Source organism: Saimiri boliviensis, chromosome 17 (genome assembly GCF_048565385.1).
Source record: "Saimiri boliviensis isolate mSaiBol1 chromosome 17, mSaiBol1.pri, whole genome shotgun sequence".
Classification (NCBI taxonomy): domain Eukaryota; kingdom Metazoa; phylum Chordata; class Mammalia; order Primates; family Cebidae; genus Saimiri; species Saimiri boliviensis.
The window spans coordinates 58,334,807-58,349,849 of NC_133465.1; the positions used below are offsets into that span (position 1 = coordinate 58,334,807).

Below are 15,043 nucleotides of genomic sequence, written 5' to 3' on the forward strand. Positions count from 1 at the left end.
AAAATTACATCCTGATTTTGTGTCAATATAGATACTCGAATGAGTATTGTACTGGCTCTGAAGGCAAGCCCGAGGAGAAGTTCCAAATCATTTTACTTTGGGCACAGTGGCTCCTGCTGACAATCCCAGCATTTTGGGAGGCTGGCACAGGAGGATTGCTTGAGGCCAGGAGTTTGAGACCAGCTTGAGCAATGTAGCAGAACCCTGTCTCCAAAAAAAAAAAAAAAAAAAAAAAGCTGGGCATGGTGGTGCATGCCTGTAGCCTCAGCTACTTGGGAGGCTGAGGTGGGAGGATTGTTTGAGCTCAGAAAGGTTGAGGCTGCAGTGAGCTAGGATCATGCTACTACACTCCAGCCTGGGCAACAGAGCCAGATCCTGGCTCAGAAAACAGAAACAGAAACAGAAATGAAAATAAAACAAAACAAAACACCTTGGACCACAGGATCATCATTGGAAGGAGCAAATAGATTCTCAAGGTAATTTCTTTGACAGAGAGAGCCATCACTGGAACATTTGGTGATCTGGTAGGTTTGAATTAATGTATAATCAACTGCTGGGGTTAGCGAGGTGTTTGTTGCCATTCCCTCTCTAGGTGGAGCCAGAGCATGTGATGGGAGCACCGGGCCTGAGCTGCAGCATAAGTTTCCTCTTATTTTCAACCTGGAAGACGATATCGCGGAAGCTGCGCCTCTAGAAAGAGGTGGTGCGGAGTACCAGGCTGTGCTGCCCGAGGTCAGAAAGGTTCTTGCAGACGTCCTTCAAGACATTGCCAATGACAACATCTCCAGAGCAGATTACACTCAAGACCCTTCCGTAACGCCCTGCTGTAATCCCTGCCATATTGCCTGCCGCTGCCAAGCCACGTAGCAGACCAGTTATTATTCCATAAGGAGGAATATCTGGAAACGCGACGAGCAAGTTTGCTTCCAAACTTCATGTTTACCCTCTTTACAAACACACACTTTAGTTTAGTCTTGGAATTTAGTTTTGCATGCACCGCCTTACGTATCCCTTCATTATCGTGTCCCTCCTCCACGCCAGCCTGAGAGAGCAGCTGAGCCGCACTGGCTCTGGGCAGGGAGTGTGCCCTAATGGGAAGCACACGGGCTTTGGAGTCAGGCCCAGGTGCCAGCTCCGGCGTTTGAACTTGGGCGATTATTTGACCTAACTTACAAGTTCATTTTGAGAGTTAAATAAAGGCATGTAAAAATGCCTGGTGTGTTACCTGACACAGAGCAGATATTCAGTACATTTCAGTTTCCTCGTTTCTCTGGTTGTTTTGGCATGAATCCATTCTAATTAGTATCTGGGACAGAGCTTCTCTATTTTTTTTTTCCTTCCGCGAACCCGTGTACTCACTGGTTTCCATCTTTAATATGCAAACAAATCACCTGGGATCTTATAAGAATCCAGATTCCATCTTAGTAGGTCTCAAGTAGAGCCTGAGATCTTAGATTTCTAGCAAACAGTGCCTTAAAGAGCACAGATTTAGACCAAAGTTAGGTCTTTTTCCAGATCTCAGAGCAGACGAGTCCATGGATAAGTCTGTGGCCCGATCCACTTCCTCTCCTTCTAAGGGTGAAATGACCGCATTTAAGAGATGTTAAAGAGTTCTTCCTGACCCCTAAAACCACGAGGAAATAAAATAAAATGTAAAAACCTCAAAAATGCAATGCCATGATTTTATTATTAGTGTCCAAAATGGGACTCCCAAGTAATAATGATTTATTCCAGTCACAGCAAAATAAAGACTTTGCCTGGCTAAAATAGACTAAGTGTGTAATATACAGGAAATACAATTCAAAGATATGTTCCTATAAGTACATTTTTTACACGGCATATATTTAAAAAGGAGACCCCTTTTAATATAAAATTCCGGTTATATACCAATATGGTTAATCAGCATTTACACTATGGTTGGAACATATTTTAAATAGCATAATGTGTGTACGATGTCTCCCACGCCCACTGGCAACCAGGGTTGCGGGAAGCTTGGTGAGGAGTTAACCACGTTCTGTGGTTTAAGCAGTGTAGCACCTGGGATTCCTGCCCCCCTTTCTGCTCACACAATTGCACTCCATTCTTCCACCTTCCATGTTTTCTCCAAAACCACCTGATAGGGGATGTCCTGATTTCTGAGGTGTGCTTCTCATCATGACTGCTTCGTTTTGCCCTTCTGATTTCCACGGCACAAGATTATCTACCAAAATCAAAACAGAATGGCCTTACCTTCTCAGAAAGAGGCTGGCAGGCAGGTGCATTATCAACAGGTCTGTGCCCATGTCAAGTGAGCAGGGGGAGGCTGAGCACTGCCAAGTTTTTCTGTCTGACCTCGCTCATGGCCACAGAACACTCACACAGCTTCTTTAGGTTTACACAAGTATGACATAGTTCTAGAAAATACTGACTGTATAAAAATGTCTGTGTATTTATATGTATAAATTTTTTAAAGGCTCATCTTACTTGTAAACATGGACTGCTCAATCACTATTAAAAAGTCAGTTTAGGCTGGGCATGGTGGCTCATGCCTGTAATTCCAGCACTTTGGGAGACCAAGACAGGTGGAACACGAGGTCAAGAGATAAAGACCATCCTGGCCAACATGGTGAAACCCCATCTACTACTAAAAAGACAAAAATTAGCCAGGCATGGCAGTGCAAGCCTGTAGTCCCAGATACTTAGGAGGCTGAGGCAGGAGAATAGCTTGAACCTGGGAGATGTAGGTTGCAGTGAGCAGAGATCATGTCACGTGAGACTCCACCTCAAAAAAAAAAAAAAAGAAAAAAAAATTTAGGCTCATGCCTGTAATCATAGCACTTTAGGAGGCTGAGGTGGGCAGATCACCTGAGGTCAGGAGTTTGAGACCAGCCTGGCCAGCATAGTGAAACCATGTCTCTACTAAAAATACAAAACTTAGCTGGGCCTGGTGACATGCCTGCAATCCCAGCTACTTGGGGAGCTAAGACAGGAGAATCACTTGAACCTGGGAGGTGGAGGTTGCAGTGAGCGGAGATTGTGCCAACACACTCCAGCCTGAGGGACAGAGTGACACTCTGTCTCAAAAAAAACTCCAAAAACTCAGTTTATACCCTTGGGCCTTATTTTCTTACTCTTGCTCACAAGATTGGGACTAGTCTCACAAAATACACAGACTTGTACAGGTTGGCTTGTTCCCTGAAACAAAAGCTTCTCATCCTTCTGAATGTAACAGCTTTCTAAGGTACCAGAAATGATCAGGTCTCCTTTTCTTTCATTGCTCTCGGAGCAAAAGTAAATCCCAAGAAGGCAAGCGTGAGCCTATGCAGGGAAATGTCAGTATATGTTCTAAAAAGATCACTAGTGATGGCAACGATTCTCCTGCCTCAGCCTCCCGAGTACCTGGGATTACAGGTGCATACCGCCATGCCCCGCTAATTTTTTGTACCTTTAGTAGAGATGGAGTTTCACCATGTTGGCCAGGCTGACCTCAAACTCCTGACCTCATGGTCCGCCTGCCTCGGCCTCCCAAAGTGCTGGCATTACAGGCGTGAGCCACCACGCCTGGCCTGGCCTGCATTCTTAAGGCAGCGGCATGACCATTCAGAGTAAAGACACAAAGAGGAAGTTCTCCAGTATCCCTCATTGAACATTTCTGTCAATTCAGGCATGACTGAGACGGTCCATGTTGACAGAGCACCCTAGGAGCACACATGCCTCTGGTCCTTACGTGGTGAGATGGAGAAGCCTGCCTGCTATCACCATCTACCTGCAGGCTGGAGGGCAGGCCGAGGGGTTGGTGGCTACCACAACACCCAGCCCTGCACACAGTGGCTGCCTGACACTCACGAGGATCTAGCACCCATGCTAGGGACCTTGTTTGGTGACCACTCACTGGCAGGAATTATTTCTTGTGTATAAATAAGGATTCCTGATGCAATTTCAACCAGCTTTCACTCATTTGGTCCATAGGAGGGATAAGAAACAACTGTCTCATGCCCAGCTTCCTGGCACCCAATGGGCACACAGGCCTCAGGGCAAACTTTCACACTAGTTCTTCAATTAAGCGCCTCCCCTTTTCCTTTTTACCCCAAACAGACAATCTGCACAAGGTACCTATTATTTTATACAGGTTTTCTTTGGCAAGGGACTACCTCCTAACTGCCAACATCCAAAGTGCCCCCATTCCTTAAATATAAGAGGTTGCGAACCCTGCAACCTCTTATATTTACAGAATGGGGGCACTTTGGATATTGGCAGTTTACAATATCCAAATGATCAGTTTACAATATGTGATTATAATTCAGAATCAAATCATCTTTTATAGTAGTCACAGACTTTTACCAAAGTTTGTGAAACGGAACCTAGTGAGTGTCTGGATGCTCTAAACCCTGACAGAGTAGAATAGTCACATTTGTCCCCACAGTGTCTGAACTAGAGTGCCCTGGTTCCTGGAAGACTCAACTTCAAGTAAATAACACTGCCTTTTGAGGGTACAGAAAAACTCCCTTTAAGGCCAGCTGGGGCCGTGAGAACCCAAAGGCAAAACAACAGGTTTATAGTTAGGAAGCATGCCAACAGATGTTTTGAAGTTTATAATTTGTGTGTGTGTGTATGCATATACATGTATGTGTATATATATATATATATATATATATATATATATATATATATACACACACACACACACACACACATTTTTTTTTTTTTTTTTGAGGTGGAGTCTCACTCTGTTGCCCAGGCTGGACTGCAGTGGCACAGTCTTGGCTCACTACAATCTCTGCCTCCCAGGTTCAAGCAATTCTTCTGTCTCAGCCTCCCGAGTAGCTGGGACTACAGGCGTGTACCACCAAGCTCGACTAATTTTTTGTATTTTTAGTAGAGATGGGGTTTCACCATGTCAGCCAGAATGGTCTCGATCTCCTGATCTCATGATCCTGCCTTGGCCTTCCAAAGTGCTGAGATTACAGGCATGAGCCGCCACGCCCAGCCTATAATTAGTATTTTTAAGAACAACTGCTCTCTGCCACTACAATAGAAACTTCACTTGCTGGCCATGTCTCTGACAACCTGCCTATTGAAAGCCAGAAATGCAAAAGCTCAAGCTACGATCCACAGAGCCAATGTGGAAAATCACAAACACCTCCCGACCCTGCACAGAGGGCCCCACGGCGGCTTTGTTTCCTAAGCCAAATGCTGAGGGCTGCTGAGAAGCGATTTGGGGACTATCTTAATCCCATCAGCTGTGTCATCAAGGAACAGACAGTAGCTCAGATAAAGGCCACTGTGAAACGCAAGGTATATGAAGACTCTGGCATCCCCCTTCCAGCTGAGTCACCCAAGAAAGGGCCCAAGAAGGTGGCATCTGGTGTCTTGTCACCTCCAGCTGCCCCTCCTCCCAGCAGCTCCAGTATCCCTGAGGCCAGGGGTCCCCCCATAAAGAAACAGAAGGCTGATGTGACACTCAGTGCTCTGAACGACTCCGACGCCAACAGTGACCTGGTGGATATTGAAGGGCTAGGAGAGACTCCTCCAGCTAAGAAACTCAACTTTGACCAGGCCTGAACCTGGATTCTGGCCTTCTCATGACTTCTGCTGATCCTCCTCTCCTCTCCTGCTGAGGCTTCCTCCTCTGACCCCTCTCACTGTTCATGCCAGACCTGTGGATCACCTGGGACTCTGAGCAAGGTCTGCATGAGAGAGGGCTGAAAGGCTGCGGGGGCTGCCACCTTGCTGTTCCCACATAAGCATCTGCCCCCAGCCCCTTTGACCTTCATCTGATGGACATTTTTTACAGAAAATAATAAAGATTTCCATAGATCTGTGGGAGAAAGAAGCAAGCCCTGTGCTCCATCCTTTTACAACTGGAATCTCAACTGACACAAAACAGTGATCAGGAGACGTTTCCATAACTAAGCCTCATGGGCATTGCTTCAGCGCCCAAATGGTGACTCCTCTCTGGCTCTAGGAGTTGATGCTTCAAGTCTTGTCCCAAACACTACTTCCGTCTGGGCGTGGTGGCTCACGCCTGTCATCCCGGCAGGCCGAGATTACAGGAGGCCTGCCGGGATTACAGGAGGCCAAGGCAGGTGGATCACTTGAGGTCAGGAGTTCGAGACCAACATGACCAAAATGGTGAAAATCCGTCTCTACTAAAAATACAAAATATTAGTCGGGTGTGGTGGTGCACGCCTATAGTCCCAGTTACCCTGGAGGCTGAGGCAGGGCAATCTCTTGAACACAGGAGGTGGAGGCTGCAGTGAGCTGAGATCATACCACTGCACTCCAGCCTGGGTGACAGAGCAAGACTCCATCTCAAAAACAAAACAAAACAAAACAAATCACTACTCCTATCTTGAAATGATTTCAGTTTGACTATTAGGGATGCCTTCTGACGGAAGCTCCCAAGGGCAGTCTGTATGTTATTCCAGATGGGAGCTTGGAGAATCAGAAGTTAAGGAAGCCCTGGCAGCCACCCAGGAGAGAATCTTTTTAGTTGCAGGTGCTCGAAGAAGCCACGCCCAGCACCCAGCCAGCCCCAAGGGCCCTAGCTGTGGGAACAGCCTGAGCATGTTGCTGGGAAACCCAGCTAAAGCTCCCGCCCTGCACCTCCCACCCTCCACAGAGCACACAATTGTTTTTTTCTTTTCTTTTCTTTTCGTTTTGAGATAGGGTCTCACTCCTTCACCCAGGCTGGAGTGCAGTGGCACAATTACAGGTCACTGTAGCCTCGACCTCCCAGGCTCAGGTGATCCTACCATCTCAGCCTCCTGAGTAGCTGGGACTACACACACACGCCACCATGCTGGCTAACTTGCTTTTTTTTTTTTTTTTGGTGGAGATGGGGTTTTGCCATGTTGTCCAGGCTGGTATCTAACTCCTGCCTGGGCTCAAGCAATCCTCCAGCCGTGGCCTCCCAAAGTCCTGGGATTATAGGCATGAGCCACTGCACCCAGCCAGTTGTCTTTCTTTTCTTTTCTTTTTTTTTTTTTTTTGAGATGGAGTTTCACTCTTGTTGCCCAAGGTGGAGTGCAGTGGCATGGTCTTGGCTCACTGCAACCTCCACCTCCCGGATTCAATAAATTCTTCTGCCTCAGCTTCCCGAGTAGCTGGGACCACAGGACTACAGGCACGTGCCACCACACTGGGCTAATTTTTGTATTTTTAGTAGAGACGGGGATTCCATATTGGCCAGGCTGGTCTCAAACTCCTGACCTCATGATCTACCCACCTCAGCCTCTAAAAAGGGCTAGAATTACAGGTGTGAGCCAGGGCGCCCAGGCCCCCTAGCCAGTTGTTTCTTAATATTTGCAGCTGCTGGAGAGGTACAGGTCTGCCCAGCCAGAGCTGCAGGTGAGGGTCAAGCTCGCCCGCAGAGTGCAGCAACCCAGCTCAGAGTCCTGAACACACAACCCAGCCCTCTGAAACCACCCCTTCCAGCACAAGGAAGGCAGCATTCTGCAAAAGCATCCATAGGAGCCTCAGGAAAATAAGTGTTACACAAGGCACATGTTCCTACCTACCAGGCAGCAAAGTCAGTGCTATAGAAGCAAAGGAAGTGATCCCAGGCCTCTGGCTGGAGGGAGGCCACCAAGACTCCCTGGATTAGTATTCAGTGACTCTAATGCTGTCAGGGTTTAGCTTGGCACCTAAAGGCTAGTCTGCAGGATTCGAAGCACACAGTACAACAAACATCTTACGGTTTTCTGAATACTAGAGCAGAGGATTAGTTGTGATAGACTAGAAAACAGGGAAAGGGCCTCCGCCTCTCAGATGAGGCTAGCGTTTCCTTCTAATCACACAGACTGAACCACCCGGTTACGGGTTCCTAATGCTCACAGGAGGGAATTCATTCTCATCATCAAGACACACTGGTCCCGTCGCAAACTCATGTTCAGGAATAACTTCTCCTCGCAGCGCCCCGCCGTCCTCGGAATAACCTGGAAACCAAGAAAGAGACATGAAACAAGCCCTGGGATCTGCTTTTATGCCATGACCTGGCGGGGCAGGGGACTCATATAAAGGGGCAGAGGAAGCAGGGAGGCTGTCTTTCCCCTAGGACAAGTCACAATCCTCACACCTGCCACCTTTAAGCCTGACCTGCCTTTCCACTTCAGAGGCCCGAAACATCCCATCTCTTTGAATTTCTTTTTTTGGTGGGGAGGGTCTCATTATGTTGCCCAGGCTGGTCTTGAACTCCTGAGCTTAAGGGATCCTCCTGCCTCAGCTTCCCAAGTGGCTGGGACTACAGGCTCTTTGGAATTTTTAGTTTAGTTTTTATTTTTTGAGACAGAGTCTCACTCCGTCACCCAGGCTGGAGTGCAGTGGTGTGATCTCAGCTTACTGCAATCCCTGCCTCCCTGGTTCAAGCTATTCTCCTGCCTTAGCCTCCTGAGTACTGGGATTACAGGTGTGTACCAACATGCCTAGCTATTTTTGTTTTTCCCTTTTTTTTTTTTTTTTTTTAGTAGACACAGGGTTTCACCATGTTGGCCAGCCTGGTCTCAAACTCCTGACTTCAAGTGATCAGCCTGCCTCAGTCTCCCAAAGTGCTGGGATTACAGGCATGAGCCACTGTGCCCAACCTCATTGGAATTTTTGAAGAGGCAAAGGGTTAACACCACTTGTTAGGAAAAAGACGATCTTGTGCGATGCCTTGCCAGGTTAAGGGTCCCAGGTTAAGGGTCCTATGACCGTGGCCTCACCTGTGAGGAAATTAAAAATTCGAGGAGAGTGCTCTACCCCCAGGTCACAGTGAAGGGAGAAGGAGAGCGGGGTCACTGTTGGAGATGCTCCCTGTTGGCCCCGTCCCCACCCACCTGGCACCGTAGAGGCTGAAGATGCACTTGGTCTGGCTACAGTTGCTGCGTAAGACTGAGGTAAGGAAGGTCTGAGGTCATTTTCTTTATTCTCTTCGGTTGTTCCTGAGCCAAGCAAGCTACTTGTGACAAGAGGGGGTGAAAGAAAAAGATCGTCATATATCTAGGACACTTTCCAAAGGAAAAGCATGCGGAAGCTTGGGCTCAGCTCTGTGGGTTGGTTGGTTGGTTATTTATTTTTTTATTTATTTGAGATGGAGTTTTTGCTCTTGTTGCTCAGGCTGGAGTGCAATGGCACAATCTTGGCTCACCGCAACCTCCACCTCCCGGGTTCAAATGATTCTCCTGCCTCAGCCTCCCGAGCAGCTGGGATTACAGGTATGCACCATCATGCCTGGCTAATTTTATATTTTTAGTAGAGACAAGGTTTCTCCATGTTGGTCAGGCTGGTCTCGAACTCCTGACCTCAGGTGATCCGCCTGCCTCAGGCTCCCAAAGTGCTGGGATTACAGGCATGAGCCACCATGCCTGGCTAGTTATTTATTTTTGATACAGGGTCTTGCTCTGTCACCTAGGCTGGAGTGTAGCAGCATGATCTCAGCTCAGTGCAACCTCCACCTCCCAGGTTCAAGGGATTCTCCTGCCTCAGTCTCCCAAGAAGCTGGGACTACAGGCGCCCACCACTGCACCTGGCTAATTTTTTGTATTTTTAGTAGAGATAGGGTTTCACCATGTTGGCCAGGCTGGTCTTGAACTCCCAACCTCAGGTGATCCACCCACCAACTTTGTGGGTTTAAATCGTAGACCTACCCACATGCTGCTGGGCCAGGATGACCTGAAGTGACCTGAAACCACCAGGGGCAGTCACATACCTTCAAAATGGCCCCTTTGTCTTATATTGACTAAACAAAGATTGGTCCTCTGCTCTTCCCAGTGCACTAAGGTGAGGACATGTGGGCAAAGTGAGGGACCACAGGTGAGGGGCAGTGGCAGCTTGTACCCTGGCCACAGCAAGAGAGCTCAGTCTGTGCTTGTTCACAGAAGGCATGAGCACTTTTGTTTTTTCTTTTCTTTTCTTTTTTGAGACAGGGTCTCACTCTGTTGCCCGGGCTGCAGTGTGATGGTGTGATGCCAGCTCACTGCAGCCTCAACCTTCCCGGGCTCAGGTGATCCTCCCACCTCTGCCTCCCGAGTAGCTGGGACTGCAAGGCATGTGCCACCACACCTGGCTAATTTAGACATATATATTTTTTGTAAGGATGGGGTTTCACCATGTTGCTCAAGCTGGTCTCCAACTCCTGAGCTCAAGCCATCCTCCCTCCTTGGCCTCCCAAAGTATTGGGATTACAGATATGAGTTAAGGTGCCTGGTAGAGCACTTTTCAATTCAATGCAGGGAACAATTTTTTTTTTTTTTTTTTTTTTTTTTTGAGAAAGGGTCTCACTCTGTTGCCCAGGCTGGAGTGCAGTGCTGTGATCATGGCTCACTACAGCTTCAACCTCTCCAGGCTCAGGTGATCCTCCTACCTTAGCCTCCCGAGTAGCTAGGACTACATATGTGTGCCACCACACCCGGCTAATTTTTGTATTTGTTTTTGGTAGAGATGGCGTTTCACCACGTTGCCCAGGCTGGTTTTGAACTCCTGGACTCAAGCCATCCGCCCGCCTCAGCTTCCCAAACTGCTGGGATTACAGGTGTGAGCCACCATGCCTGGTGGCAGCAAATATTTCTTAACACCCACTATGAGCTCCGGGTTACGTTAGAAAGACAGGCCGAGGTGGAAATCATCTCGTGTGTTATTAATTGTGGCACTTTTCCAGATGATACCACAGGCAGAGGGCGCCTGACACAGAGCCCAGGGCAGAGCAGGTGCCCGCTAGAGGTTTGCCACTGAGACTGCCAGTGAGGAACACATCAAAGCAAGGGCACTAAAGCTTGTTGTTCTTGGCAAAGAGACAACTCTACACAACCGACTCAAAAGTCTGTCTTTTGAAAAGCAGTATATTCACCTGTGGGTTTTGATTAAGACACACTCTCCTCCGTCCTGAGGATCCAAATTGTAGATATAAAGGTGTCCATCAGATGATGCAACTAGCAGCCGTGGCAACTTCTGGATCCTAGGGGCCAAGGAAAACATAAACTGTGGTGACAACGACCATGGGTGATGGATTCACTTTCAATGACAAAGTCCCCCTCACCCTAGCTGTCACTAGATTCTGCCTTTGACAAGCCCTTAGCCCACTGATTGGTTCTGGGCTTCTGGCTATTCCTTTGCATTCTGGCCTTGGAATCTACTTTCAGGATTATTTCTTGTCTTTGAATGTCATAGTGTGGATGAGGCAAACAAGTGTAGATGCTGTGACCCCGTGAACAGCAGTAGCTAGCAAAGACATTAGCTCCCAACATGGGGCACAGTCTCCCTCTGACATGTGTCTCAGCCCTCAACCGAGACAGAAGGCAGGGCAATGGATGATTGGCTCACTGTCTTTGCTGGTTAGTTTTGTGAAATTTTAAAAATGTTCAACTTTTGAGTAAACTCCTTTAAATTTCTTAAAACATCTGTCAGCCCCATAGGTGTCTGAACCTAGAAAACAGACCTGGAGGCTTTTTACATAATTCCATAAAAATAAAAATTGTTTTTAGGACAGTGACAGTATAACCAGAAGGTTAAAATTCCCATGCCAACTTCTAGCTGCCCCCTGAGAATCCAGTTGAAGTCAGATAGGAAAAGCAGGGGTTTGATTCTATTCACCCTTCCTTTGGGGCAAGTGGTTTTTTTTTTCTTTTTTGAGACAGAGTCTCACTCTGTCACCAGGCTGGAGTGCAGTGGCACGATCTCGGCTCACTACAACCTCCATCTTCTAGGTTCAAGAGATTCTCCTGCCTCAGCCTCCCGAGTAGCTAGGACTGCAGGAGCACACCATCACACCTGGCCAATTTTTGTATTTTAGTAGAGATGGGATTTCACCATGTTGGCCAGGCTGGTCTGAGACTCCTGACCTCAGGTGATCCACCTGCCTCGGCCTTCCAAAGCACTGGGATTACAGGTGTGAGCCACCATGCCTGGTCTGGGGCAAGTTTTTTGTTTTGATTTTTTTTTTTTCTTTTCACTTTTGGGGATTTTCGTGCTTTGGAAAAATAAACCGATGAAAGCGTGGTCTTGTTTAGAGTAGGTGGCGTTGTACGTACGTTGAGAGCGTGCAGATGTTCCTCTGTCCGGAGAAGTTCAAGCGTGCGGTGGCAAAAGCCCTGTCCTGATGCATCATATCTGATACCTGGGTGGGGAGGTAGTTGGTAGCAGCCATGAACATCTTTCCCATGTAGCCACTCCAGGTCGAAGGCTCTTCTGGTCGACTAGGGGAGTAATGCACAGGCAACAATGGGACTGGGCTGTAGGCCCCGCTCGCACCCAGTAAACTCCACACCCAAGCGCCATTAGCCGCACTCTCACCGCCGCAGGGAGAGACTGTGCCTTAGCCTAATGTTCTGCCCACTGAGAACAATCCAGGACCTATTATTCTGGCAATAACTAAAGAGCATCAGGGGCCTGTTTGTTCTTCAGAAGAGCCACCGTCAAGCTGTTAGAAGGTTCCCAATGCTACCACTTTCCCCTATTAAAGAAGGCGGATCTGACAATTAGTCTGATGCTGAGATTTCCGAAAGGGAACTAGGGTAGAGAGTGAGATGGACTTGATATCCGGGTGCCATTAAGTAAGCCCGGGACGGCGCTGGGCTCGTGGAAGAACAGACAGATCTCAATGTGAAGGCCTCCTGAGCCAGACTGAGTGGGCAGCAAACCTCCGGGCAAGACATTTTGGGTGGTGTTTGATGGTAGATAGCCCTGGAGTCACCCAGGTCCCAGCATGCATAATGATGATCATGCAGAGGGATGTGGGAAGTCACCTGCAGTCATGGGACTTCATCCCAAGGCCTCTGCCAGACAGGCGGGGACTGTTCCATTGGTGAGAGATACTCCCCCAGCTCTGCCCCACACAGAGGGTGACACACTGAGGACCAGGGCTACCATGTGAGTTCCCAGGAATGGGCGGCTGCTGAGAGGCTGCTCGTCTGCAGGACTGGTCCTGGTGGGAAGCTGATTCTGCAGCTCAGGGCTTCGGGAGTCATTCTTTTTTTTTTTTTTTTTTTTTTTTTTTTTTAGACAGAGTCTCGCTCTGTCGCCCAGGTTGGAGTGCAATGGCACAGTCTTGGCTCACTGCAACCTCCACCTCCCGGATTCAAGTGATTCTCCTGCCTCAGCCTCCAGAGCAGCTGAGACTACAGGCACGTGCCACCACACCCAGCTAATTTTTGTATGTTCAGGAGAGATGGGGTTTCACCACGTTGGCCAGGATGGTCTTGAACGCCTGACTTCGTGATCTGCCCGCCTCAGCCTCCCAAAGTGCTGGGGTTACAGGCATGAGCCACCGCACCCGGCCTGGGAGTTACTCTTTACTATGCTACCAATGGGCTAGGGGGTCTTTGGACAAACCTCTCTAGGCCTTGATGTTCTCATCTGAAAGTGACTCTGCTAGGTGCACTGCTGTGATTCTGTGATCCGAAGCATCCCGAGACATCCCTGTACTGACTGTCCCACAGCCTGTGCTACGGTCTGGGGTTTACAAAGAGGTATATAATCCAGACTCTGCATTCCACACTGAGCGAGCATGGGATGTATACAAAGAGAAACAATGTGAGTGGTGAATGTGCAGTGCTGCATAGATGGTCCAAGCAGGAGCTAGTCCAGGACCACAGAGGAGGGAGAGATGGATGAGGTCCATAATATTTCCGTTTCCAGGTTTCCTTATTTGGGAAACAGGAATCCTCATCACAACCTTCCCGACAGGGTTGCTGGGAGAACTAAGGAGGCTGAGCCTATAGCGTGGCACGCGGCATGTGCTGTTTTATGGGATGTTGTCTCTGGCTCGAGGGAGTAAGGAGGTTCTGGGGGTGGTAGCTGCTGGGCTCTGCAGCAGGTCTGACTGGGGGGACAGGGAGGAGCTGGGACTTCACTCCCAAGGTTAAAGGGAAATAAAGGTGTCTGAGGAGGTGTCATGTTCAAAGAAGAATTTTAAGCAGATTAATCAGCAAGATGATGTAGGATGGATTGGCATTGGTTAAAAGAGACTGGAAAGAGTCAGACCAAATGTAAGAGTAACGCTGGACCTGCACGAGGTGCTGAAGACATGGCTAAGGGCCCCGGCCAGCGAAGCAGGGCTGAGTAGGCACGTGTGAGTCGTGCCGCTGGGGACATATGAACACCCCGTGGACAGGCTGATGGGAGGCACACGTGAGTCGTAACCACTGGGAACATGTGAACACCCCGTGGACAGGCTGATGGGAGGCTCATGTGAGCTGTAACCACCGGGGACATATGAACACCCCACAGACAGGTTGAAGGGAGAACCCAGAACAACTTGGAGCTTCTGCTCCTGGTCCCCTGTGCTCACAGACAGAAACGGGAGAGCCTGAAGTGGGAAATGAATCTCTGATAATAAACCCTGGTGGAGACGAGGCTGCAGCAGCAATTGGGATCACTCACTCATGGAACCCTGGGGTTAAACGGCATCTTAACAACTCAGCCGCCCTCCGGTGCTCAAACCCGGGACAAAAGATGATGAATTAAGGCTTCCAAAAAGATCGGGGCTGAAGAAGCTGTCTGAAAAGTGAAAGAAAAGCCTAAAAAGTAGATATAGTATCTAGGGAAAGAGTAAAAAGATCCTCAGGGTGAACAATAAGCTTTGGGTTACACCTGTGTAGAAGAGGGGTTGGAAAGTTCTGGAAAGATGGAGGAGCAAGAAGGGAGCAGCCCCCATAGTGTTTTATACACAATGGGGAGGACAAGGATCCTAGAGATGAGGAGACATCAGTCCCATGGCTGTGATATGTGCTATGGCTCAGGTGACCTCAGGCAGCATGGACTTGCTCTAATCACACGTGCCTTTAAAAATAGAGCTTTCTGGCCGGGTGTGGTGGCTCATGCCTGTAATCCTAGCACTCTGGGAGGCTGAGTGGGTGGATTATGAGGTCAGGAGATAGAGACCATCCTGGCCAACATGGTGAAACCCCATCTCTACTAAAAATACAAAAATTAGTGGGGCATGGTGGCACGCGCCTGTAGTCCCAGCAACTTGGGAGGCTGAGTCAGAAGAATCACTTGAACCTGGGAGTTGGAGGCTGTAGTGAGCTGGGATCGCGCCACTGCATTCCAGCTTGGCGACAGAGAGGGACTCCATCTCAAAAAACAAAAA

The 15,043-nt window shown here is 48.6% G+C and overlaps 2 protein-coding genes across 6 annotated transcripts in view; one reads left to right on the plus strand and one right to left on the minus strand.

Annotated features, from left to right (window-relative positions):
- Positions 1 to 1,851, plus strand: part of ARSG (arylsulfatase G) — a 146,281-nt gene extending 144,430 nt beyond the window's left edge. For 4 of the 5 annotated variants that reach the window (XM_039476888.2, XM_074388884.1, XM_003931795.3 and 1 more), the window contains exon 12: positions 593 to 1,851. In XM_039476888.2, the coding sequence (XP_039332822.2) occupies positions 593 to 867 (275 nt within the window). In that variant the 3' untranslated portion in view covers positions 868 to 1,851. The remainder of the gene's footprint in view (positions 1 to 592) is intronic. The other variant, XM_074388886.1, reaches the window with a different exon arrangement.
- The window catches only part of WIPI1 (WD repeat domain, phosphoinositide interacting 1), a 40,235-nt gene continuing 26,855 nt past the window's right edge, over positions 1,664 to 15,043 (minus strand). The window contains exons 9-13 of the mRNA XM_039476886.2: positions 11,985 to 12,149; positions 10,805 to 10,912; positions 8,796 to 8,914; positions 7,816 to 7,916; positions 1,664 to 2,200 (exon numbers count right to left, since the gene is read on the minus strand). Coding sequence (XP_039332820.1) covers positions 2,153 to 2,200; positions 7,816 to 7,916; positions 8,796 to 8,914; positions 10,805 to 10,912; positions 11,985 to 12,149 — 541 coding nt within the window. The 3' untranslated portion in view covers positions 1,664 to 2,152. The remainder of the gene's footprint in view (positions 2,201 to 7,815; positions 7,917 to 8,795; positions 8,915 to 10,804; positions 10,913 to 11,984; positions 12,150 to 15,043) is intronic.